The following is a 26,131-nucleotide window of genomic DNA, read 5'->3' as shown; positions in this document are numbered from 1 at the left end:
GACTCACCCTGAGCGTGAATGGCACATTCGAGTCATCTGAGATCCTCATGACTCTGTGTCCAAGCCCCACCCAGGAAAACCAACAACTCTTACTGGACAAGCACAGGTGTCAGAATCTGTGTACAGCTCCTCGGCTGGCTCACTCCAGTCCCCTAGGTTGAGAGCTAATGTGTTGAGTACCTTACCTAAGCTGTCTCTTCAATCCATAGTGAAGCCATAGTTCAGGCAGCCACATGTCTGCTTCTAGAACCTGTGGTTAGAACATCTCCCTATCCTGTCTCAGCGAAAACACCAAGACGGGGAGAGGACAGGAGTGGGGAGGCTGGTGCCCACGGAGAAAGCTTTCTGTGCACAGCTGCAATGTCTAACCTTGACCGTCCGTAACTGTCATGATTCTGCGTGTCCACACCTAACATTGTCATTATCTTTGTGGAGAGTAGACTTGAGAATCCATTGCTTCTCTCCCAACTTCTCAGGTAGTTAAACTATTGGTGGGGTTGCAGTCTGCAAAAACTCGGGTTCCTTTCTAGGTTTCAGATACCTTATACAAAGTCATTGTCATCTACATAATATGCAGGGAACGACTCTCTTTTTCTTTCATTTGCCTCCCCATGTCACTACCTGCCCCTGCAGGGTTTTAGGCTATGGAGTACTAGATAGAAGTAAAGGCCACTTGTCTGCTTGGTTCGGTGTGTGTGTGCGTGTGTGTGTGTGTGTGTGTGTGTGTGTGTGTGTGTTATAGACATATGTGCAGATGGGTGTGCACATTTTGCATATGGAAACCAGAGGACAGTCTCCACTGTCATTCATCAGCATGCTGCCCATTTAATTTCGTTGTTGCTTTTATTTAAACGTTTATTTTTTTTTTTTAGTTCTCTCTGTGTGTGGCGGGGTGGTATGGATATGTTAGTATGGGTGTTTAAGGAGGTCAGAGACATCTGAATCCCTGGAACTGGAGTTATAGTTAGTTATAAATTGCCTGGTAGGAGTCTCGAGTATGAAACTCAGGTCCTCTGGAAAAAAAATATATCGCATGCTCCGAACCTCTGAATCATCTCTTCAGTTTCTACAGATTTATTTTATTTTAATTGTGCACATGTTTATATGTGTGTTTATGTGTACTTGCACATGTATGTAAGTGCCCATGAAGACCAGGACAGAGATCCTCTGGAACCAGAGTTACAGGCAGTTGTAAGACTCCCTATTCAGTTACCCATGAGGACTCTCCTCTCTCTGTCTTCCAATCACTGGAGTGCTGGGCATATGCCACTACAGCTAGCTAGCTGTTCTACATGGGTTCCAGGGATCCAGTGTCCGTACTTGTGTGGCAAGCACTTTACTGACCAAGTCATCCCTCTAGCCCTATTTTTTTAAAATATTTATTTTATATATATGAGTGTTTTGTCTGCATATGTCTATACACACCATGTATGTACCCGGTGCCCACAGAGACCAAAAGATTAGGTATCAGGTCCCCTGGAGCAGATGGTTGAGAACGGACATGTGGATGCTAGGGACTGAACCCAGGCCTTCTGAAAGAGCAGTCAATGCTCTTAACTACTGAGCCATCTCTTCACCCCATTGTTTGCTTATTTCTAGAGTCAAATCCAAGTGTGCTGCCTTCTTCCACAGGACAGATTTCCTAAGCCTCTCCCTCCCTTATGCTACCCTTATGTCTCGGGTTCTGAATTCTGTCTTTTGTATTAACTGTAGGCAACATCAGGGGAGGCCGGGTCCTTGCTCTGTGTTAGTGTGTTGAATCTCAGCTGATCAGATATCCCCTTCGGTACCCTGAATGGGAGCCACTAGCACAACCGATCAAGACAGCAGTGTGTGTGTTTGAATGTGAGGCATAGATTTCTCAAGAGCTGGTTTTCCTAGGATTCTAGCTATGCACCCCCTTCTTCCCGCTTTTGCCCATCATGCCTCCATGTCTTTCTCTCCTCCTATCCTGCTCACTGTTCAGTCCCCACTTCTCAAGTCAACTCAGGCTCAAATCCATACTCGTCAGCACCATGGAGAGCTCATTGGAAAGCAGTTTCTGTGGGCAGCCTGGGAAAGAGATGTTTCCGTTTCTGTTCAAGACAGCACTTGAAACAAAATGGGTAAAATACAGCCCGAACCAGACTACGCTGTTCTCCTGGGAGAGGCTTCCCCATTCAGAATTTCATTTTTTCATTTTGGAGTCTCTTTGCTTCCACGGGCACTGAGCTGCCCATGCTGACTATGATATAGGTACTCAAATCTCTCCCCCTACCCCCAGGCTGGGAAGCTAAAGTCCCTTTGGCGTTTAGCTCATTCATCGGCTCCATTTTCTTACAGACGAGTCCAATGGACAAGAGGCTTGGAAAATTGGGTTTCCAATGGTCTGAAATTTGCTGTGACTACTGGAGGGGATTTATTTACTTTGGAGTAACTACTTTATTTTGAGCCAATTTTGAAATTTTTTTTCAAGAGTTACATCTGTAAATCCACACCATTGATTTTTATCAAGCAGTGGTTCCTGGCACTCTCTGGGATTGCCTACGTGTTTAATTCTCTCTCTCATTCTCTCTCTCTCCCTCTCTCTCTCTCTCTCTCTCTCTCCCTCCCTCCCCCCCCTCCAGTATCACCACACACCCAATTAGGCAGGGGCTCTTGGCCTCCTCAAGGCAGATCTCAGAGAAAGCAGAAAAGCGCTGACCACAGGATGAACTGACTCCTTTTCTTTGTCTCTATCTTCCAGCAGCAAGCAGAGAAGGGGACATCTGAGGGAGTCAGATTCTGAGTGAGGGTATGAACTACAGAGCTGGATGAATAAGGCTCATGCATGGCAGAGTCCATATCACCGCTGGAGTTTGTTAATTGGGGAAAGGGATTATATCACCTTTTAAAAAAAAAGACAAGATTTCATGTATCTAAGGTTAGCCTTGAAATCAGACTGTAACCAGGATGACCTTGAACTCCCATTTACCTGCTTCAACTTCCTAAGACCTGGGATTACAGGTGTGCACCAACGTGCCTAGTAGATCCAGTGCTGGGGATCGAACCAGGGGTTTTGTGCATGCCAGCAAGCACTCTACCACTAGAGTTACATCCCAAATCCGTGGGTCAGTTTTAAAAGGATGTATTATTGCAATTCCCCACCTGAGCATGTCTTTGGAGTTTAATCCTACTAAATAAAAACAAAAACAACAAGTGTTACCTTGCCATACTATCCTAGAACTCAGGAAATCAAGACAGGAGATTTCTACAAGTTTTAAGGCCAGCCTGGTCTACAGAGTGAGCTCCAGGATAGCCATGGCTATGAAGTGAGCCCTTGTCTCAAAAACAACTCGAAGACCCCACCCCTCCACACACTGATCAGTGCTCAGCATATAAGAATTTTAGTTTAGGTCCATGGCTTGTGGGTGCTGCTCTATCCTAGCCCCCCACTCTCTAACTTGAAAGTGACGTCATGCTTCAAGTGCCTGGAGCTGTCTTGGAGAGGTGGTCTTTTCATCCTCTGATCCTGAGCACAATTGTGGGGTTGGAGGTAAAGGGAGAGAAGGAGCCTTCGAATAGCATCATCATATTAAGGCCGTTTCCTTTCGTTCCCTTCCAGAAGCGGCAATCTATTCAACGAGGTCATGCAGATGAATTTTGAAATCGCCAGTTTCAGCAGCCTCTCCGGGACACAGCCCATCACATGGCAGGTGGAGTACCCCAGGAAGGGGACCACAGACATCGCTGTGTCTGAGATCTTCATCAGCCAGAAGGACCTGGTCGCCATTGTCCCCCTCGCTATGGTAAGTCATGATGTCATGACGGCCCTTGCATCCTACTGATAAACAGTGCCCCTGCATACTTCCTCTTTTCCAGGTCATCACTGCAGTGACTTTATGTATAAGCGACTCCATCTTCCTCTACCTTGGAAGTGGCAACATTGCCTTTTATTAGCTAAGCTTCTCAGATGAGCCACGTCCGCATACCAAAGTCCTTGTTGCTTACTTCTAATTTAAACCACTTCAGCTCTCTTTTTCGCTCCTATCTATATACAAAATTTAGGCTACCTTGTGTCCTGGTCAGGGTGAGCTGGGCTGGGTGAGGCTGTGGCAATAAGTGACCGCAAATCTCAGAGACCTGAGTCCACTAGCTATCTTGATTATATGGCATTATGTGAACGGCACGTGTGCTGGCTAGTTTTAACTGCCAACTTGACACAACCAACAATCACCCAAGAATTAGGTCTTAATGAAGAATTGTCTAAGCCATGTTGGCCCATGGACTTGTCTGTGGGAGATTGTCTTGATGTTCAGTTGAGGCAGAAAGACCCATTCTGGATGTGGGTAGCACAGTTTCGTGGACTGTGTAAGAGTCCTGGAAAAAGTGGGCTGTCCATGGGCAAGCAGGCAGCATGGATGAACGTTCTCCTCTCTGCTCTGGACTGTGAATGTGACTCACGACAAGCTGCTTGAGTCCCTGCCTTGACTTCCCCCCATGATGGTTTGTTACCTGTCAGCCGTGTAAGTCCTTTCTGCCCCAGGTTGTGTTTTTTTATTATGGCAATAGAAAGGAAACTAAGACAGAAGGGGACCCTGTGTCATGCAGCCCCTGAGAGGTATTCCCAACTCCTCCCTGCCCCCTTCCTGAAGGGGGCAACTGCTTCATCCCACTTCCCTTGGACCACAGACTGGGCTCTCAATAGTCAAAATGTCAGCAGAATACATCGGAATCACAGAACCTAGCACGTCTTCATCCCACCTGTGACAGGGTTGTGTTGCAAATTACATGCTGGGCTCCTGTCACTCTCACTGATGAGCTCTTATCAGCAAGTATCCTATTTAATTAATAAGAGGGGCTGGAGAGATGGCTCAGAGGTTAAGAGAACTGACTGCTGTTCCGGAGGTCCTGAGTTCAATTCCCAGCAACCACATGATGGCTCACACCCATCTATAATGAGATCTGGTGGCTAGAACACTATATACACAATAAATAAATTTTAAAAAGATTATTGGAGATGAATTGATCAGGATTCTTCAGTATACATAGGAGACAAACTCAACAAACTCAATTTGAACTTAAAGTGTTTCTCAAACACCTGCGAGTGCACATTGCTTTAGATCTACCTGGAGTCTTTTAAGACTTCCTAGGAAGGGTCATTAGTGCTGTCTGCAGACCACTCCCTGGGTGCTCCTGGCCCATATCATCAGGTAACCCCTGAAAGGACCATAATGGTGTTATCCCAGAAGGAAGAGTGAGACCTTCACAGCCAATCACTCAGCAAGCCCCCTGGAGAAGCTCTGGTTTAGAACCATTGGTCTAGAGAGATGACTCCGTAGTTAAGAAGGCTTATTCAGCTCTTCCAGAGCCCCCAAGTTCAGTTCCTAGCTCTCACTGCTTGTAACTCCAGATCAAGGCATCTGACGCCCTCTTATGGACTCTGAAGGTACTGTACTTAAATGTGCACATATATGCACACAGAACACATATACATACAATTTAAGAAAATAAAAAACGAATAAATCTTTAGAAGCATTGGCCTGGCATGGCTATGTGCTCCTTTTCAGCCATTCATCAAAGTCAAAGTGGATGCTACACTCTGCTTGCCAGGCCTAAAGCCGCATCACCCTAGGCGAGTATACAGTCAGACGCAGAATAGGCAGGCATGATGCATCATGGGAAAATCTGACTCTCACTGTAAGGTGAGAGATACTAGCCAGACACAACAGACATCAGCCCACGTGTTGTCTGCCACATTTGCTAATGTGGAGAGAAGGTGGAGAATAATTGCTTGTAATATTGTATTTTGGATGCTGTAGACTAACTCCAGGCCTTGTACACAGTTGACAAGCGCTTGACCTCTGAGCCACACGAGTCTCATTAGGAAGATCAGCTGGTTTTGAACTCATTGTATAACCCAGACTCACTTCAAAGTCTCAATCTCCCTGCCTCAGACTCCATAGTCCTGATATTATGGGTGTGCTCTACCACACATGGTTTGTTCTCGACTTTGAATGTGTACCATAATCTCAAGTAACCCTCCCCCTGAAGCCTGACCTTGACTCCATTTTCAAGTCTACATTTTAAACTGTTTTGCTTTCATGCTCAAAAAAAAAAAACCTTAAATATTTATTATGTGGCCCTTCGGGGGAAAAAATTGCAGAGCTGTGTCCTAGAATTCATGCCAACATCCATTATGAAACGTAAGTGCCCAATTCCTACCCTGCCTATTTCAGAAAGATAAGACATTCAAATACTTTGAAAAGCAAAACCATTATAAGGATGTAAGATGTTATTACAGGCCATTGTCAACACGTACGTACTCCTTGAAATGAGATGTCATTATTGTGGCGATTGTATTTTTACGGTGCTTTTAGGACAAGTAGGAATCGCTCCTTGTGTCACACCCCAAATCCTTTTGTCTGCAAGTTAGCCCAGGAGAATTCAGATTGGCTTCACGCCACGGTTGCTGGCAGTGACATATCTATAGGGCCAGCATGCATGCAGCTTCTGTGTGACCCTAGGCTTGGGTGTTTGCCAGTATTGGGCTTGCCCGGAATACAGGACTTGACTTCAGCTGTGGACGCAGCATCGAGAACTAGGAACAGTTGTCAGTGGGATGTGGGTGTGCACACCTATAATCCCAGTACTCCACTGAAGCAGGAGGATTCCGAGTTCCAGACCAGCCCTTGCTTCGAAAATTATATAAGACTCTGTGCTAATGAAAAGGCCATAGATGAAATGGCTCAGAGACCCTTAAAAAGTAGGTTTTGGCATGGGCATTTTGTTGTTATTCCTGTTTTTGAGACAGGGTTTCTCTGTAGCTGTGGAGCCTATCCTAGAACTCACTCTGTAGACCAGGTTGGCCTTGAACTCACAGAGATCCACCTGTCTCTGCCTACCAAGTGCTGGGATTATAGGCATACACCACTACCACCCAGCCTTTTGGCTAAGATCAAGTGTGGCATGGGCATTTTTAAGTAGCATAATGTTTTGGGGATTCATTTATTTATCAAGAAAGGGGATAAGCATATCTGAAAGTGTTTTTAAGTAAAACAAGATTAAGTAAATTTATAACTAGCCCCCCCAAAAAATAATCTTTATTGACAGTAAGTAGGAACAGAACTGTAGATACACTCAAAGATGAGAAACTTTATTTTTTTTAATACTGGGATTGAACCTATGACCTCATGTGTACTCTGCACCCTCCCTACCACTGAGCTACAACCCCATCGTTTTTATTTTGAGGCAGGGTCTCAGGTTGCCCAGATTGGCCTTGGACCCATTCTGTACCTACTCCAGCCTTCAGCTTGAATCCTCCTCCCTCAGAATCCCAAGTAGCTTTCTTGGTTTTCTTTAAGTGAAATGGCAATGGGTTTTTGATCCTACTGCATGTACTGGCTTTGTGGGAGCCTAGGCAGTTTGGATGCTCACCTTACTAGACCTGGATGGAGGTGGGTGGTCCTTGGACTTCCCACAGGGCAGGGAACCCTGATTGCTCTTTGGGCTGACCCTCTTTGGGGGACTTGATTGGGGGAGGGGGAGGGAAATGGGAGACGGTGGTGGGGAAGAGACAGAAATCTTTAATAAATAAAATAAAATAAAATAAAGAAAAAGAATCCCAAGTAGCTGGGAATAAGGGGCTGAGCTAAAGGTTTTCAAACGGGAAAGAGAAAAAAAGCAAACACTGTGAAGCAAAGCCCCCTGTGGCCTGTTGGCAGCTGGTTAAGTCTTTGAAAATACCAAATAGGGGCTAGAGAGATGACTTGGAGGTTAAGAGCACTTGCGGCTCTCACAGAGGACCCCAGTTCAGTTCAACACTCACAGTGTGTGGCTCACCACTGCCTGTCACTCCAACTGCAGGGGATCCAGCATCCTCTTCTGACCACAAGGGACACCCACACACATCTGAATATACACACATACATAAAAATAAAATAAATGTTCATAAAAGGGAAAGCAAATAAGTAAATTTCCCAGGATACTGTTCATCTTAAAGAAAACAGCCTTCAGAAAGGTCTGACAGGGGTTATTAAAGAGGAATTTGCTTCTCTTGAAAGTCCTTGCTTCAACATTAAATCTTCCCAAACCTTTCTTCAGTGCAGAGAGAAAGCTGGGGACAGGAATGCCACCCCGCAGACTGTACCATCAGGCCTCAGCGTCTGTCTCCCCCAAGCACGGAGCAGGCTGCACACGAGGGTCTGAAAGAGCGCAGACAAGGAACCTGTCCATCCCATGCAGTGCTGCTTGCTCTAAGGAACGGCACTGTTAAACCCTAGCAGCCTGTTCCAATGCAACTTGCTCAGCACCATCTCCAGACAGCTATAGGCTGCCCTTCCCATCAGCATCCTTTCCCTGAAGGACCCTCTCCCTACCTGGAACCCTCCTCATACCCACAACAGGCTTGGGGTAAGAGTCTAGTAAAGACCAAGAACATGCCAGGTCCATGTGGGTAGCATGAAACTGAGAAATGCATGAACTGTCAAATATATATGGGGGTAATCATTTCTTCTATGCAAAAAAAAAATAAGTATTCATCTGAGTTATTTAGGCAGGAACAGAAGTCAGGTATGGGCTCAGTGAGACGCATTTCCTTGTGACGGGAGAAAGGGGGTGATAAAGGACCATAGACTCTCAATAGAACTCATTGAGCCTCATGGAGCTCCTACACTATATCCATCCAGGAGTGGGCAGGAAACAGGTACCCCTTGCTTTAGATAACCTGACATGCTGGTGGGGTTGCCCCCTTGGATAGATCTTGCATAGGAGAGGTGGGACTTGACCAGTGGCTGAATGAATGTGAGGGGATCTGTTGTCCCAAAGTGTCTCCCTACAAAAAAAATTTTAATGGGAGAAAAATACCCCTACTTTGGGCCAAACATGAAGGCATATGTCCTAATCTCAGTACTGTAGGTCCAGGCAGGATGGCATATGTCCTTAATCCCAGTTCTGTATGAGCCCATTCCTACAATGGTCAGCTAGGATTCCTGGATAGGAGATCCTCGAGGCCAAAGGAAAGTCAGAAGAAACAGAAGACAGGATAGAATCTGGAGGTCTGTCTGGTCATGTCAAAACAGCCAAACAGCCCCGAGTTTATTTCAGAACTTGCTTATATACAAAAGCAGAACAAAGCACAGCACAGATGGCCGGTCAGTATCTAACCACAAGACCATTCCTGTCCTTGAGTGAGCAGCCTCCTCTCCAACATGTGCTTGCTGCCCAGAAGCAGCCTCACTTTCTATCTTGATATTCCTGAGGTTTGTCGTCAGCAGTATATACTCTACTAGATAGAGTGTTCTTTTCTCACAGGCTAAATCAGAAGTCTCTCATAGCCCTCAAGGTTATAGGAAAAAGCAGAGCAGGCAAGCTTGAACTCAAATGACTTCTTTACATCAGAAATGACTCCAAATGGAGTCACATATGGGCTCCCACATAGTACTCAGAGTTCAAGTTCAGCCTAGTCTAAAAAGCAAGCTTTAAGCTACTCAGAGCTACATAGTAGGACATTGTCTCAATTTTTTTTTAAAATTAGAAACCCTAACTTTTAGGTCTTGTCTAGACAAAAACAGCTCTCCCATTTAGCAGATGCAAGAAATTGTCTTTCCATGACTGAGATATTTTGATTGGATTTTCTGATGTTGGCCAAGTTCCTTGAAGTTTTGATGAGTTTCAAATCATCACCCTTTACTGATAAGGCTTATGATGAAGTCATTTTCCTTGACCTGAGCATGCCATGGGAACTTGGGGTTGTTCTTGGACTTTCTGTGGTGCAGGATAATCTCTGCAAAAGAAAATCAACTGTCCATCAGTGGGCTGGTTAAAGGGATCTGAGTTTGGGTACCAGGGGTCCATGGCACAGGTGTAATAAGGCCTGTAGCTTGACCTTTCTGTTGAGACTCACTCCACCTCAGTGACCTGTGTGGACCAGGCTGGTTGCACTGCACCCCCAAGGCTGAGGGCACTGCCCCCACAGAATTCTGATCTTGGGCTCTTTGGCAGGTGGCATTCAGAGGTAACTGATGGGAGTAGGTCGAATATCCCATCCCCCAAGAGAGTCCATTGCAATCCAACCCCCTAACTCTTCATTCCCAACACAGTGTGGACCTGACCTTGTTTGGAGATTGCAGTTTTGAAAATGTAATGATGTGGAGTTGAGGCTCTCCTGGACTAGGAAAGTCCCCGAAGCCAGTGACAGGGGGTGTTTATTATGGAAATATTTACAAAGTTAAGAGCACTGACTGCTCTTCTAGAGGTTCTGAATTCAATTCCAGGCACCCACATGGTGGCTCACAACCATACACATATAATAAATAAGTAAATAGATAGATAGATAGATAGATAGATAGATAGATAGATAGATAGATAAATCTTTTTTTAAAAAAAGTAGTAGAAGAAGAATGTCCCAGTCACCCAGCCTGCCTAGATTTTTCTCTCACAGAATGACTGTAGAGTATTGCATTGCACTTCTGGATTCAGTATCTGGATTTCCCCAGGAGAGGAAGGGATCTCTGTATCATCTAGAACAAAGCTTGGTAAACAGTAGGTACTTAATGAGGAGCTGTTGAATGAGTAAATGGTTAGGTGATGGATTAGGAGGAAGATAATTTATTTGTTCCTTTTCCGTTGCTGAGATAACCAAAAGTGACTTAAAGGAAAATGAGTTTTCTTGGGCTTATGGTTCCAGAGGGAAAGCCCATAATGTCAGGGAGACATAGCAGTAGGGAGCCAGAGAGGGAAGCTGGGAGATCACATCTCAACCACGAAACGTGAAGATGGGAGAAAGAGCTAGAAATGAGGTGAGGCTGTGAACCCTCAAAGCTTATCCTCAGCTACGTACAGCCCCCAACACTGCTCTTAGAGGTTCCACCACCTCCCTAAACAGCGCCACCTACTGGGGAGCCAAGTGTTCAAATACATGTCTGTGGGGGACATTTCTCATTCAAACCACAGATGGATAGATGGATGATTAGATGTATGGGTAGATACTTGAAGAAACGGAAGGATGGACTTAGGAGACACTGAGTTTATATTCCCAGAATCCATGTTTTTTTTTAAAAAAAGGCTCTTATGGCAATATGCAGTGGTAATACCAGCACTGGGGAGGGAGAAACAGAGGATCCTGGGACTTGCTTGCTAGCCAGCTTAGCCTAATTAGGGAGTTCCATGTTCAAGGATACCCTGTCTCAAAAACTAAGATTAACAGCAATAGAAGATGACACCCAAGGTCAATCTCTAGCTTATATACACACTCAGAAACACAAGAACAGGCACACACACATACACATGTATGCAGGCTTGCATAGGCATGCACATGCACACACACACCCTATGTACAAACCACACACCTACACACAGAGACACTCACACACCACACCTATAACAGACAAATACACACATATACAGACACACCAAACATACATTAAACAGATACCACACATACACACACACACACGCTCAAGTGTGCACACACATGCACACACATACACACACACCCTAATTTCATTAGATGGAAACAGTTTACCTCTCATTCATCTTCATAATACTTTAGGATTTAGCACCAAACCAAGGGCTTTCATTTCTGCTTTCTCTATGCCATTGTGAGTGGCTACGGCTCAGGGTGTCCCTTCTCTTTTTTGCCTTCTGAAGGGGCTTTAGAAAGAAGATTGGAAGAGACACGCTGGCAGAACATTCATATATATAAGATAAAGCTTTAAAAATGAGAAACAACCCACAGGATTAATCAAGAAGCCAGTGCATAAGCTATATGTAGTTCCCTCCCCAAGTGTTACCACCGTGGTTGCCCAAGCACACCACCCTTGTCTGACAGACACCAGAGGGCAAGGCATGCGGCCGTCCACAGAAATGAAAGCCATCCATTACTCCGGAGGGGATTTGACAGCATGTGTTGGGATCAGACCTAAAATTCACTTCCAAGGCTGTGGGTTATTACCTCAGACAGGGTGTGTGCGGCAGCGTTCTGAGTCCAGCAGGCAAGCTGCTAAGCTAAAGCCCTGTGTCCTGAGGGGAGGGGAGGGGAAGTTCTCAGAGGCACAGAAGCCCTGCTTTCCTGAATCCCAGCACACCAAGCCTTCTTGAAAGTAGAAACTGGAGAGAATGGATAATGGAATTCTATTTCTGAGAACCTTAGGTGGGTACAGATTTTAATGAGAATTAAACCTGGTATTTTGCCTTAGAAATTAATACAAGAATGACTAAATGAAACAAGAGGGTTTTACCCCCCCTCTTTCTGGGTTTTGCCAAGGAGTTTTAAAAGGTCAAAATCAGCACATTCATTTATTTTATGGAAAAGTGTTCCCTTTGCCTTCCAAACACACAGGTAGGATGGTTCCTCCTTCCCTTTAAATAGTTCCTTGCCTCCATGTCCCACACATGCCTCCAACTTCATCTGCATTAACCTCAGGCTGCCGGCAGCCTCCCTGAGATGCTGCACAGTGATGAAAAATGCCCTGGACCACTTCCGAGGCTGGCTCTGCCTCTCAGGAGACCTTTGAGAAGCCAGGGCACAGCCGGAATCCGGCTCCTTCCTGAAGCTGTTCTCTGATGGCTCTCCCCTGCTGTCTGCCAATGGTGGCAAAGATTTAAGCTGAGGGTGCAAGTTCCAAGGATCTGCCACCATCCCTCAGAGCTCCGTCTGGACCTGCCTTCTTCCATGCCCTCCCAGTCCATTCCCAAGGAAAGCAAGTTCTGCCTCTTCCACCAACCTCATGGGGTGTAAAGATCCGAATGAAAATGGTCCCAATAGGCTCACAAGTAGTAGTGCTAGTAGGAGGTGTGACCTTGTTGGAGGAAGTGTGTCATCGAGGGTGGACTGTGAGGTCTCAGATGCTCAAGTCAGACCCAGTGTTAGCCACTCTTCAAGCTGCCTGTGGATCAAGATGTAGAACTCTCAGCTACCTCTCCAGCACCATGTCTGTCTGCATGCCACCGTGCTTCCATGATGACAGTATACTAAACCTCTGAACTGTAAGCCATCCCCAGTGAAGTGTTTTCCTTAATCAGAGTTGCCATGGTCATGCTGTCTCTTCACAACAATAGAAACCCTACCTAAGATGTGGGTTATTCAAAGTTTCTCACCACTTTTGTTTAGAAGATAACTTTGTTGAATTATAATGAAGGAGTAAAAAAAAAAAGTCTGTAAGTTGATGATTTTGGATGTACTGTCACAACCAGGGCACTAAACATATCACTGCCTCCCAGAATTCTTTTCTGTTAATGACTAGAATGAATGTCCCCAGTGGCATGTTCCCCAACCCATGGCACTGTGGGGGGTTTTGGAACCTCTAAGAGGTGGGGCTTACTGGAAGGAAGTTAGCTCATTGGCCAGGGATGAGAGACTTCCTGAAAGGGGCTATGGCCACCCGAGCTGTCTGTCTTTGGCTTTGCTTCCCCGGCTGCCATGAAGTGAACAGATTCTTAGAGCCATGTCCTCCTATCGCAATCCTGTCTCCTCTTTTGCTAGTAAGTTAAATACTTCAGGTGTTTTGTCACAGAATCAGATGTCGTGCCTTTGTTCTTTGTGCATGTGGATATGTGTGCGCATGTGCACACAGAACACTTAACATGAGATATCTTCTGTGTGTGTATGTGTGCTTATTCATGAGTTGGCACATATATACATGTGGATTCTTGCATGTGAAAGCCAGAAATCAACCTCAGGTTCTGTTCCCGGGGAACCATGAGCCTCATTATTTGAGGTAGGGTCTCTCATTGGTTTGGAACTCACCAAACAGGCCAGGCTGGGTCCACCTTTCTGTACATCCCCAACCCTGGGATTACAGTTCTATGCCACTACTGGCATGCCTTTAATCTCTGTACCCAGGAGGCAGAGGCAGGCAGATCTCTGTGAAGTTCAAGGGCAGCCTTTAACAGGCTGAACGGGCAGAGCAGGTTCCCAGCCAACCAGGGCTACAGAGTAAGACTCTATCTCAAGATAGATAGATAAAAGGAAAGAGGGAAGGAACAGAGAGAGAGAGAGAGAGAGAGAGAGAGAGAGAGAGAGAGAGAGAGAGAGCGCCATCATGCTCAGATTTTTAAAGTAAGTTCTGAGATTTGAACCTAGGTTCTTATGGTTGTGAGGCAGGCACTTTGCTGAGTCAGCCATTTCCCCAGCTCAGAATGTCCTCTTAACAAAGTTTCAAGTATACCCATAGCATCCTTGTGGTTAGCTACAAGCCCTATGTTATAGATCACATACCTGGAACCTGCCCTTCCAGCAAAATTGGAGTCTCATTCCCACTGATGGATACTCCCATCACCCCTTCCAGCATCTCTACCAATCACGACTCTCTCTCCTCCCTCCTCCTACGTGTGGGGGCATCTTAGATCCCTCCACAAATGGAGTCGTGCACATCTGCCCTGCATCTGGTCTGCTGGAGTAACACCATATCCCCCAGATTCACCCATATCAGCATTTCTATTTCCATAGCCAAATAAATAGTATTTCCTACCCATGGACCAGGTTTCCTTTATCCATTGAACTTTCAGGGGCACTGCCGTCGGCTTCATGTCTCATTTGTCACCGTGTTGCTATAGTGCACATGGAGCACAGACCATCTCTCTCATTCTTGACTTTCTATTTCTGACTTAGTAGGAATTCTTCCCGCCTCCTAAAACCCCACACAGCAACAATGACTGAACACCTTAGAGTCTCAACCCCTTTTCAGCATCTCTCCTTTCATCATCTCAAAGTCCCCCAAGGTGCCACATGCTACTCCCATTTTTCGGCTGAGAAGGTTGAGGCTCAGAGAGGTAAAGCCAACCCCTCAAGAGCTGATAGCTGGTCAAGGCACTCATGGGGCTCGACTTCATTGTGACATTAGGGTCCTTCCCTGTGCTCAGAAGCTGGGACTAGCTGAGAGACTGAACGCACAGTCCTGGCAGAATTCATTCTATACCACAGCCCTGCTGAAGCCAAGTCTGTGGTCTCATTCCTGGGAATTTTCTCCAGTTCATCTCCTCTTTTTCTGCTCCTGAAAAACACTGTAGCCAAAATGAGGCCTCCCCTGCCACGGAGTCCCCACCAAATCCCACAGTTGGCAGAGTAGAATTCTCTACAGGGACCTTTGGCCAAGTTTACCATGAATATTTGCTTCTATGTGACCTATTTTTTCTGTGGCCTGTCACATCTAGATAGGAATGGTGGCACTTTCAGAGTCAGCAAAAGAAATGCCATCCATAATTTGGGGGTGCTTTAATTGAGATGATTTATAAAAACGTATCATGCCGAGGCACCAGAGGAACCATGAGAATGCCTTCATTTTCCCAAGGCCTTTGAAAGCATCCAGCACAACACTGGAGTTTATATCTTTGGATTAGCATAGCTGATTCATAGCTGGCTTATGTTCCCCTCCTGGCCCTTTGAAGGCCTACTGGCTAGATACACCTACTTTCCCTCACATATGAACAAGATTCTACAGTTTGGGCAATGCCTTTATAGATTCATGATGTATAAAGATACTTTTGTTGTGTAGTAATAGGAGCGGCGGGGCTGCGTCCCCAACACCCCAGCCGCCTGCTCGGCTAGCTTATGCCCGAAATAACAACACACAAACTGTATTCATTTAATCTCTGCTTGGCCCTTTATCTCTAGCCCTTACTGGCTAATTCTGATATCCCGATCAACCCATCTCTAATAATTTATGAGCACCGGTCTTACCGGGAAGATTCTAGCCTAAGTCCATCCTGGGTCGGAGCTGGGGCATGGCATCTCTCTGAGGCGTCTGCTCTGGAGAGGAGAGCTGTCGAGTCTGACCTCACTTCCTCTTCCTCCCGGCATTCTGTTCTGTTTACTCCACCTACCTATGTCCTAACCAATAAAATGGGCCAAGGCAGTTCCTTTATTAGCCAATGACCTTCCTCCATCATTGTTGCAAACTTTGACAGTGTCCATCATAGATAGTCTTCCTCAGAGACAAACACCATCATCATCACCATTATCACCATCACCATCATCATCATCACCACCATCATCACCACAACCATCATCAAAGTGATCACCATCATCATCATCACTATCACCACCATCATTGTCATCATCACCATCATCATCACAACCACAACTTGTCTGTGGCTGTGTGGTCCTGGAGTACCTAACCAGAGAGTCAAAGCCAAAGCTAGCAAACACAATGTCTGGAGATCAGAGCTGCCCAATTTAGTACTTTAATGAAATTAAAGGTCTTAATGATGTTAGTAATAGTGATGTACATATGGTAGTGGCCATGCTGATGATCATGGTGGTGGTGATGATACTGATGTTGCTGATAATGTAACCATAGTGATAATGATGGTGATGACTGTGTCGACAAAAGTGGTCTTGCTGATAACTATTCTCTTGACAGAAGTCAGGGTCACAGTGGTGATATCATCTTTTAGAACAGTCAAAAATCAAATCTGATTAGTGAAGAGACAAAAATGACATCTTTAGAGCAATGGTTCTCAACTTTCCTAATGCTGTGACCCTTTAATACAGGTCCTCATGTTGTGGTGACCCTCCAGGCATAAAATTAGTTTTGTTGCTACTTCATAACTATAATTTTGTTACTGTTATGAATTTTAATACAAATATCTGATATACAGGACATTTGATATTCGACCCCTATGAAAGGATCATTCAACCCTCATGGGGTCATGGCCCACAGGTTAACAACCACTGCCCTAGAGAATATTTCAATGGACTGAAGATACCAACATCTTTCCTTTGTGTGTTCAAATATTTACTCTGAGTATGTGTCCACAAATGAACAGCCACAATACCTCAGGTATAGACTCCTCAGAGGAACCAACTGTGACCTCACAGGACCAGCCGTTCCAGTTTGCTAGGCCCTGGGGAGGTTCCTGGGATACAGCGTTTCTGATTTTAAGACCAGGATAATCTATGTAAACCTGAATGAGTAGGCCATCTTGGTTTCCCAGCTTGACTCTGAGATTGTTCGTGGGATATGTGTGACCCAGTGTTGTCACCTTAAGCCATTGCTATAGAAGTGAAGGTAGCTGTAGAAAAGTCAGTCTTTGTCTGAATTGCCTTAAGATGAATTTTGCTGGCTGTATGTACCAGTTGAAAGATTGCACACAAACACAGCTGGTTTCTCACACACACACACACACACACTCCCGTCTCTTGGTTTTTTGAGACAGGGTTTCCCTATATAGTCTTAGAACTCACTATTACAGGCCAGGCTGGCCTCAAACTCACAGAGATCTGCCTGCCTTTCCTGGGGTTAAGGTTAGGAGCCACCACACCCAACCCTGGCTTCTCTTGGAAAGCACAGAGTCCCTGGCAATCCATAACCCACAAGGCAGCCATTAGCACTGCTGAGTGGAAGCTGTGCCCCACCCTCCGTGGACCAGGACTGAGCCAGCACTTGTGACGGTTTTCCCCAAGTCCAGTGGACCCATTTGTTTTTCCTGTCCAACCCCTGAAGTCATCTCAATTGAAATAATGTGTGTGATTAGAACAGAGCTTGGATCCTAGGAAGCGCTCAGTGATATGGCCGTTTGAGTTTATGATTCCCGCTCGGCAATTGTACCACTCAATTCAAGAGCATTGCAATCATTTGGCAGTTTAAAAAAATGGACTGCAGGCATGTGCTAGAGTAAGGCTGATCTTCCAAACCATCATCCTAAGCAAAAGGAATCAACAAATCCATAGACACCAAGAACGACTTAGTGACAGCCCAGGGTAAGGAAGATGGAGTAACAGCCAGAGGAGGCAAAATATCTGTGGGGTGATAAAATACACTCAAACTCATTGTAGAGAGGGTGGCACAGCTCTGATTCCTCCAAACAGCACTAACTATACATGTGCCCCACTAGTCACGTCTCAATACAGTTGTTTCAAAAACATGAGGCGGGGAGGGGAGAGGAATGAGGAGGATGAGGAGAAAAGGGAAGGAAAGAAGGTAGGAGAAAAAAGAGGGAGGAGGAGGTGGGACAAGGAGTAGGAGGAAGGAAGAGGAGGAGGAAGGAAGACAAGGGAGAGGGAAACTGAATGAAGAAAGAAGCAGGGGAGATCACAGATACCCAGTGTACATGTGTAAGTGCTTCACTCTCAGAGGAAATGAGGTTAAATCAAGAAACAGAAAAGTGCACCCTCTGAGGGTCAGTGACCATGAAACAACCCCTGGTTGGAACCCATCCTCCAGAAGGAGCCACCTGGGTTCCTGTCCTGCTGCACACACCCTCATCCCAGCCTCCCACATCCCGCCTAGGTGGTGTGTAGTCCACGTCTGCCTCTCTGTAATAATACGGTAGCCACGGACAGCCTTTCCCGGCACCGAGTGAGGTTTGCAGTCTGGTGGGTGCTGCACCTCAGAGATGAGTCCAAGTCCTCACCTGTGCTGCCTGTGGCTGTGGCTGATGTGTACATCAGGTGTTTCCAGATGTGTACATCAGGCGTTTCCAGATGTGTAGATCAGGCGTTTCCAGATGGGACACAGATGAGGAGCAAGGGAAGAGCACGCTGGGTGATGGTGAGCCCTAAACCTACATGTGCTCATAAGGGTCAGAAAGATGTCACCAAGACCACAGACATTGGAGGGAGGCGTCCACAAGCCGAGAATTTCTGGCCAATAGCTGCGGCTGGAACAGGCAAGGAAGGATTCTCCCGTGGATCTTTGCTGAAAGTATGCCCCCTGTATGTTTAGACTTTGGGCCTGCAGGGTGAGGAGAGGATAGCTTCTTACCAATAGAGCCATCGAGAGAATGTTGATCTGTATGGCAACTATAGACAAGCCACACAAGATTAGAGTTGCTGTTTCTTCATTTTAATTCGGAGGACGCTGGGGTACTGAAAGCGTGATGATTGCAATACCTTTGAGTAGCTCAGTTACGGTGAGAATTACAAGCTAAAATGGACCCATCATTGTGCACTGATGTGCCCCTAACAGGTCACAGACAGGTTGTGGCTGGAGTCAGGTAAACTGGCTTCCAGGCATAGGACGCTCATCTCTTCATGAGAGTCAACCAAGCTGAGACCGAGGAGACTCTGGTGAGCCGGGGTGGATTAGGGTTTCTCAATACCAGACCTCAAGTTATCCTTCAGAGCTACAGTGGCAAAGACCGGATGCTGCTGGCAGAAGAGCAGACAGGCCAATGGGACAGCATAGAGAGCCCAGGGATAAAACAGCAAAGCTGTGACTCCTGATTTTGACAAAGGTGTCAAAAATATACAGTGTAGAAATATGTTTAACAAATGGTGCTGGCGAGATTAGAATATCCACTTGTAGGGAAAAAAAAGAGTGAAATTAAAACCGTGTCTTTTATTTTGTACCAAAATCAACACAAAGTGAATCAAAGACTTCAATTTTGAACCTGAAACATCAAAGCTGCCATAAGAAAACTTAAGTGATGCTCGTTAAGACATGGGTGCAGGCGAGAGCTTTCCTTCAAGTTCTACAGCACAGGAACCAGCCCCAGGATCTGCACGTGGGACACCATGAAATTAAAAAGATTACACAGAAAAGAATAACTTCTGACAGAGTAAACGGCCCACGGCATGGGAAAAAAATCTTTGCCAGCTGTAATTCAGACATGGGGATTCATATCCAGAATTCTAAAAGAACTGAAAATTTATCAAAAAAAAAAAAGAAAAGAAGAAAAACACTGCCAACTAATACACTGGCTAGGAATAAGAGACACTAATGGATAAAAAGTATTTTTTTTCTTAAGTGTTCAACATCCCTGGTCATTAGGTAAATGCACATTAAAACACTTTTGAGACAACCTTTTCCCCTAGTCAGAGTAGCTGTCATCAAGAAATATAACCACAAATGCTGGAGAGAATGTGGGGAGAGAAGAGATTTTACTCACTGGTGGGGGTGGTGTGCAAATTAGCACAGGAGTTGTGGAAATCAATTGGGAGAATGCCCCCCAATTAAAACTGGAATTCCCATGTGGCCCAGCTACCCCACTCCTGGGCACGTGCACAGAGGACGGCATACCCCATCGCGAAGACATCACTCATCCATGTGCTTTGCTGGCCTTGTCAGAATACCCAGGAAAGGGAGACAGCCGAGACGTCCATCAACACGTGCCTCGACGGATAAGGAAAATGTGGGACCTATACACAATGGAATTTTACTCATTTGCCAGGAAAAAATAACTCACAAAATTTGCAGGAAAATGGATGAACATGCAAAGTCTAATGCTGAGATAACACGGAGTTCGAACATCAAAAAACGGAGTGTTCCCTCTCTTATATGTGAATCCCAGCCCCCGTAAGAGAGGTGGGAAGGGGGAGGGCGAAAACGTAAGTAAAGCCTAAATAAAGAGAGGGGATGGAGGGGCAGTGGATTGCCTCTTGGGAAAGGAGCAGTTCTTTGGGAGGTATGTGGTCACTGGTGGGTTGCCGATGCTCCATGGATGCCCGTGGGCAGCATTAACTGAACTTGGTAGGTTACTAAAAGAAAAAATAATAGTTGATGGGGGGAAAAAACAGTAGTTGATGTGTAAGCCCCAGGGGTATAAGGTCAACCGGAACATGGGGAAATACAAGGGAGAACCAGCAGTACAGGGCGGCAGGAGGTTCAGAGGGAGATGAGGAATGAGACAACATTTGCTCAAAATTGCCATAATGCCTTGCATGCTAACTTAAAGAAACGTAAGTGGGTCATCACGGATGTCAGAGCCTGCCTGCTGCCGCCCCACTCCTCATTATGGGGGTCCCTTGTCACCAGCCCTCAGAGAAATCTCCTTCAGTTTGCAGGAGCCACAGAGCCCACAAACTAGTTCTCCTTAATCATTTGCAGGAAAGCGACAAGGATCCGCCCCGTCCCTCCACTCTTATTAGTCTAATACAGTGTGGTTCTCTGTGGGATAGGAGGTTTTACCCTGGGATTACTGCTTGTACTCAAAATTAAATGTAAAGCAGGGTTGGAGTGCAGGAAGCTGAGCATTGTCTCCCCTAACTCCTGGAAGGTTTGAATGAACCCGAATTCTAAACTCCATTTTGGACAGAGAGGGGAGGGGGCAGCTTCAGGGTGCTACTATCTGCCTGCACCTCATAGCGTCGCCTCACTCTCTCAGGCCCCTCGGAGACATGTTCATTAACAAGCAAAAGTGGAGTGTAAAAGTTTTTAGAAGAGAGCAGCTGACGGAGCTGGGAAATGTCCAAGGAAACAGTAGCTTGGTCACATACTCAGCTGCCAGGGCCCGCATCCCATGCTCCCCAGTCTCAAAATTCAAATGCTGTATCTGCTGGTATGGGCAACAGGTGACTGTTTTAAAACTTGGGGGAAAAAAATCTTATTTCCACAAGGACTTCTAAGGGCAGACAGTAAAGTACTTCTAGTAAGTAACTCAGATGGCTACTCGCAAAGATTGTGTCATGGTTTCTATAGCAAGCCTTCTACAGGCAGCAGCCTGCAGATCTGTGATAACCTGTGATCCCAGCAATGTAGGAGACTGAGGCAGAAGGACTGAAAGTTCAAGGTTGGCCAGGGTTCCAGAGTGAGTTCAAGGCCAGCCTGGGCAGTTTAGGAAGACTCTGTCTCAATAAAAAGGGTGGTTTTTTTTTTTTCAAAAAAAAAAAGGCTGAGCTATAGCCTAATGCCTGCACAGCACCTGCAAAACCCAGTTTTCACTCTCCAAAACCCAGGTTTCAATCTCCAATTATATATAGTGGATTTTAGGACTCAGAAGGCTGTCTGTCTCGCTGTCCGCCTTTCACCTGTCTATCATTAGTGATGAGCCAAAATGTTCCCTTGTCCTCCATTATCTGAGTCTTTAAATTTTCTCTTTACATAAAAACTAAACTTGGGGGCCTGAAGAGATGGTTCAGTGATTAGGAACACTTGCAGGAGAACCCAGAACACACACAGGGGCTAACAACCAACTATAATTCCAGTTCCATGGGCACCAAGCAGGCCCATACTGCACAGACATACGTGCAGGCAAAATACACCTATATCCAGAAAATAGATTTTTTTAAGTTAAAAAAGAGTTAAATTTAGTATTAGCATAATGGCTTAAGGGATCTGAACTCAGAAAGTGCACATGAGCCAAAATTTAAATCTGGAATGTTTGGGAAGTAAAGGGACTTAATTTCACTAGTCCCTGGGGAAATGCAAAAACTAAAAAAATTAAAAAAGAAAGCCAGCCATCTCACACTCAAAAGCATGGCTGAAATAGAAGAGCTGCCGAGTAAGACCAAGTGTTGCTATGGTAGATGAAAGAGGACCGCACAGGCTCTAGTGATGAGAATAAACGGTGCTTGGTGGTTTCTTCCCATGTATACATAGCACAGTCCCAAGTTTCCTGGAGATCCAGGAGGGTGATAGTGCTGCCCATGATGGTACAGGCAGACAGATGTTAACAGACAACAGTTCTCATACCCGGCATAAATTGTCCACCTCGACTAGTGAAGGTAACCAAACGATAGAACGCTGCTTGTCAGTGAGCAATAACTGCTGATGACCCTCTAGAAAACTGGAGTGGAGCTCATGTCTGTCTCTCCAGCAAGTCTGAAGGGTAAGGCAGGGGGATTTCTGCAAAGTCAAGGCTAGCCTATCACCCCCACAATAACAGGTACTGGGGATGTCATGCAATTGATGAGGTGTTTGCATAAGGACTTGAACCTGATCCCAGCACACATAAAACAGGCATTGTGATGTATGTTCATAATCCCAGTGCTGGGGTGGGAGTGAGTGGAGACTGATGGAGGCCCTGGCTTGCTGGCCACTAGTCTACTTAGCAAGTTCTTGGTCCGTGAACCAAGTGGATGCCATTCTTGAAGGATGGCACTTGACGTTGTCCTCTGGCTTTTATGTGCCAACGTATGTGCACACACACATATGCACATGAGAAGAAAAACTGGGATGCGGGAAACTAAGCATTTAAAAATTGAGCATTCTGGGGATCATTTTCTAAAAATGGCAAAACGACAGGGACAGAACAGTCAGTGATTGCCTGAGGCTGGAGCAGAGATTAATTGGAAATGGCCCAGGAGAGCCTTTGAGAGATGGGGTGCTCTAGGACTGTGAAGTGGCAAACGTGGGATGCTGTGCACAGATGCTCAAGTTCATCGTCTGGGCCCTTTATAGAAAGTGAGTCATCCAAGCTGGTTCAGGAGCAGCAATACCAGGGAATGGACGTCACTCCATTCTTCAAGTGTGCTGTGCGGTCTGCAGTTTGTGTTAGCATGAAAAAGATCACTACTAGCTCCCTGCCTCCCCTCTAAAAAAGGGAGGGGGAGGTGCCGAAGTTTCTAGCTTGAACACTTGTGTTCCCAAGTCCAGTGTGCGGCATCTTCAGGAAGTCTTAACCATCTAGTCATGGTGGGCCACCGAGAAGAAAGGGGTCAGCATGGGTAGAAGAGAGGAAAATCAGGATAAACACAATAACAATACAACGGATAGTGTGTGAAATTGTCAAAATTTAAGTCTGTTTGTAGGATGCGCTGTTTCCTGTCTCTGCCACTAGGGGGTGATGTTAATGGCTACTTATGCATCAGATCCTAGACTTTCACTGGGATGGTCAGTTGGATTCTGGGGTTAAGGATAGCTTTGCAGAGGCAAAGCTAAAGTGGGAAATGAGTGCCTTGAGCTGTGTGAGGCATAGGAGCTTCCCGCCTTTGCTGATGTATGGCTGAGGCAGTCCACAGGTCTAGACAGTCTGCAGAACCTGGAGGTTTCTCTGACCCTCTGCAGAGCCATGGGAGCCACCATCCACAGAATGTCTGGTGGAGCACAGAGCTATAAGCTCCTCAATCCCATGCCATCTCCCTGCTTGAACACCTGGCTCACGGCCCACCCAGCCAGCCCTGGGCACCACTCAGATGGGGCTAGCTGGATCCTTCCAGTTCTGACTGGCATGGTATAGGAATATTCCACCACCCGATATGCCCTAGCAGGCATGTCCCAAGCACAGGATCAGCAGACCCTGATATAAGGTACAATCATGGTGTCCACCCTGTATTAAAACCCACATGTACTTAAGCCCGCCCACCCCTGAGCCAGCCTCCTACCTGAGTCTACCCACACCCGAACCAGCCTCCTACCTGGGTCCACCCACCCCTGAGCCAGCCTCCTACCTGGGTCTACCCACACCCAAACCAGCCTCCTACTTGGGTCCACCCAACCCTGAACTCGCCCTTTCCAGCTTTCCAGAAAACTCCCATCTATTCCTTTCTGTGTCCACAGCCAAAGCCCCAAATGATGAAGGAACCATATGTGGTTGTAATGACAACAAAGAAACTTGCCTGGAAAGCCACTCCCCTGATAGCCTCCCAAACATTAACTCCCAACTCACCATGACCAATCTACACCACTCTGTAAGCATCTCCCACTGACCAACATCCTCTCTGAAATGCTAGAGCTGCCGGCCGAAGTACCCTTTCTTCCCATCCTTCAGATTTGAATGTGGATGTGATTAACTGGAGAACCCCATGTGTCCAGATTGGAGACCAGCCTGTTTCCCCAGCTGACTGGCCAGTACCTCTCCAGATGTCAGAGCATCAATACAGCCATAATTTACCCACCATGCATCTGTGCTGTGTGTGGCCCAGGCTCTGCCCTGACAAGTCACTGAGAGTTCAATGCACTGTCCCGGGAACTCTGGATCTTGACTGTTGAGAAACAGAAAAGGGGAAAGATAGAGGGGAGAGAAGGAAAGAATTTGCCTTCCCCAGTTTCCTGTTTTTATATGTACACCCACACTGGGGAAGAAAGCTCTTTGTCTGTCTGTCTTTCTGTCATCAGGGTCTCACACTAGAGCCCAACCAGGCTGTCCTAAAACTTGCAGAAATCCTCCTGCCTCACCTTCTCATATACCGAGTGGATAGCTGAGAGTCTGTATGTGTCCTCATTTGCTTCTGACACTGTGATAAAACACTGTCCTAAACTGACTTGGGGGAGGAAAGGATTTTTGTTGTTTTTTGGGGGGGTTGGGGGGTTGTCTTAGAAGCCACACAGTCCATCAGGGGAAATCAAGGCAGATACTCAAAAAGCAGGAGCTGGAATCAGGAACTGAAGCAGAGGCCATGAAGAAATGCTGCCCCTGTCTTTCTTCTTTGGTTTGCTAAGCCTGCTTTTCTATGCGCCCCCAGTACCACCTGCATAGGCTCAGCGCCACTTGTAGGCTGGGCCCTCCCTCATCAATCATTAATAACAAAAATGACCCCTTTAGATGTCTATGGTGGGGGAAATTTCTAAATTGAGGTTCCCTCTTCCTAGGTAATGTCCCAGGCTGTGTTAAGTTAGCAAAAATCTATTCAGCCCAATATGCCTAATGCTGATTGCCGTTATTGAGTTAGATGTTCTTATTCCAAAATCATACAGACATACATGGGGAAAGGATGAGAGGAGAGGGGGGGGAAGATGGAAAAAGGACCAGAAAGGGTCCACATCATTTGAACTTCCCATCCTTAGCTGTAAGGGACCTTGGACAGACTCTTCCCCTTGGTTTAGGAAAGGCAAATGACCTAGGGATGAACATACATAGGTATCATGTCTTATGCAAGACAGAGGACTATGAGCAGACATCCCTGTTTCCTTCTTCCTCCCTCATTACATGACTAGAGAAGACTCCACCTTAGGGCCACCCGGGAAACATTGTTGGTTTGTAGCAGCATCCGCAGCAGCATCCACAGCAGCATCCGCAGCAGCAGCATCCTTGCAATTAAGAAGTGCAAGAATCCACAAGCAGAGAAAGTGGCCACAACTTTACCAAAATAAAATACATATTTCCCAGACGCCTCCTTTCTTGGCAAAATTGCAAAACAACGAACTTTCTTTGGAGACATTCCTGCAACTTATTCTATGTGCCACCCCAGAGGATGACTTGTTTAATAGCTCAGTTATCGGTCCGGACCTTGTGGACGGTGCCTAGCAAAATTGAATTGCTTTCTTGTTTTAAATGCACGCTTTAGAATAGATTCTCCATCTTGCCTTAGAAGCAAATTGACAGCTAAGTTAAGTTTGCCTCCCACACCCCAGTTTCATACCGTGAATAAATTGGAAGTAAATGAGGTGGGAGTTGGGTTTCCCCACAGAGACAGGACCTGGAATTATTGCTGTGTGGCTGCGAGGCCCACAGAGCTGTTAGCATGTGTCCTCGGGGAGGGAGGGAAATTTGCTGGGACTTTGGAGAGCAGCCACGACTCCCTGGGAAGGATGGGTAAGTGGCTCGCTGTCGAGTCTCGGCATTCCTTCGGTAG

At 46.1% G+C, this 26,131-nt stretch overlaps 1 protein-coding gene across 2 annotated transcripts in view; it reads left to right on the top strand.

Moving 5' to 3' along the window:
• The window catches only part of Tmem132c (transmembrane protein 132C), a 317,389-nt gene that overhangs the window by 252,079 nt on the left and 39,179 nt on the right, over positions 1 to 26,131 (top strand). For both annotated transcript variants that reach the window (XM_075978117.1, XM_075978107.1), the window contains exon 4: positions 3,584 to 3,767. In XM_075978117.1, coding sequence (XP_075834232.1) covers positions 3,584 to 3,767 — 184 coding nt within the window. The remainder of the gene's footprint in view (positions 1 to 3,583; positions 3,768 to 26,131) is intronic.

Source organism: Microtus pennsylvanicus, chromosome 1, assembly GCF_037038515.1.
Source record: "Microtus pennsylvanicus isolate mMicPen1 chromosome 1, mMicPen1.hap1, whole genome shotgun sequence".
Lineage (NCBI taxonomy): Eukaryota > Metazoa > Chordata > Mammalia > Rodentia > Cricetidae > Microtus > Microtus pennsylvanicus.
The sequence above is the reverse complement of the archived record's forward strand: the minus strand, read 5'-3'. Positions and strand labels throughout refer to the sequence as shown.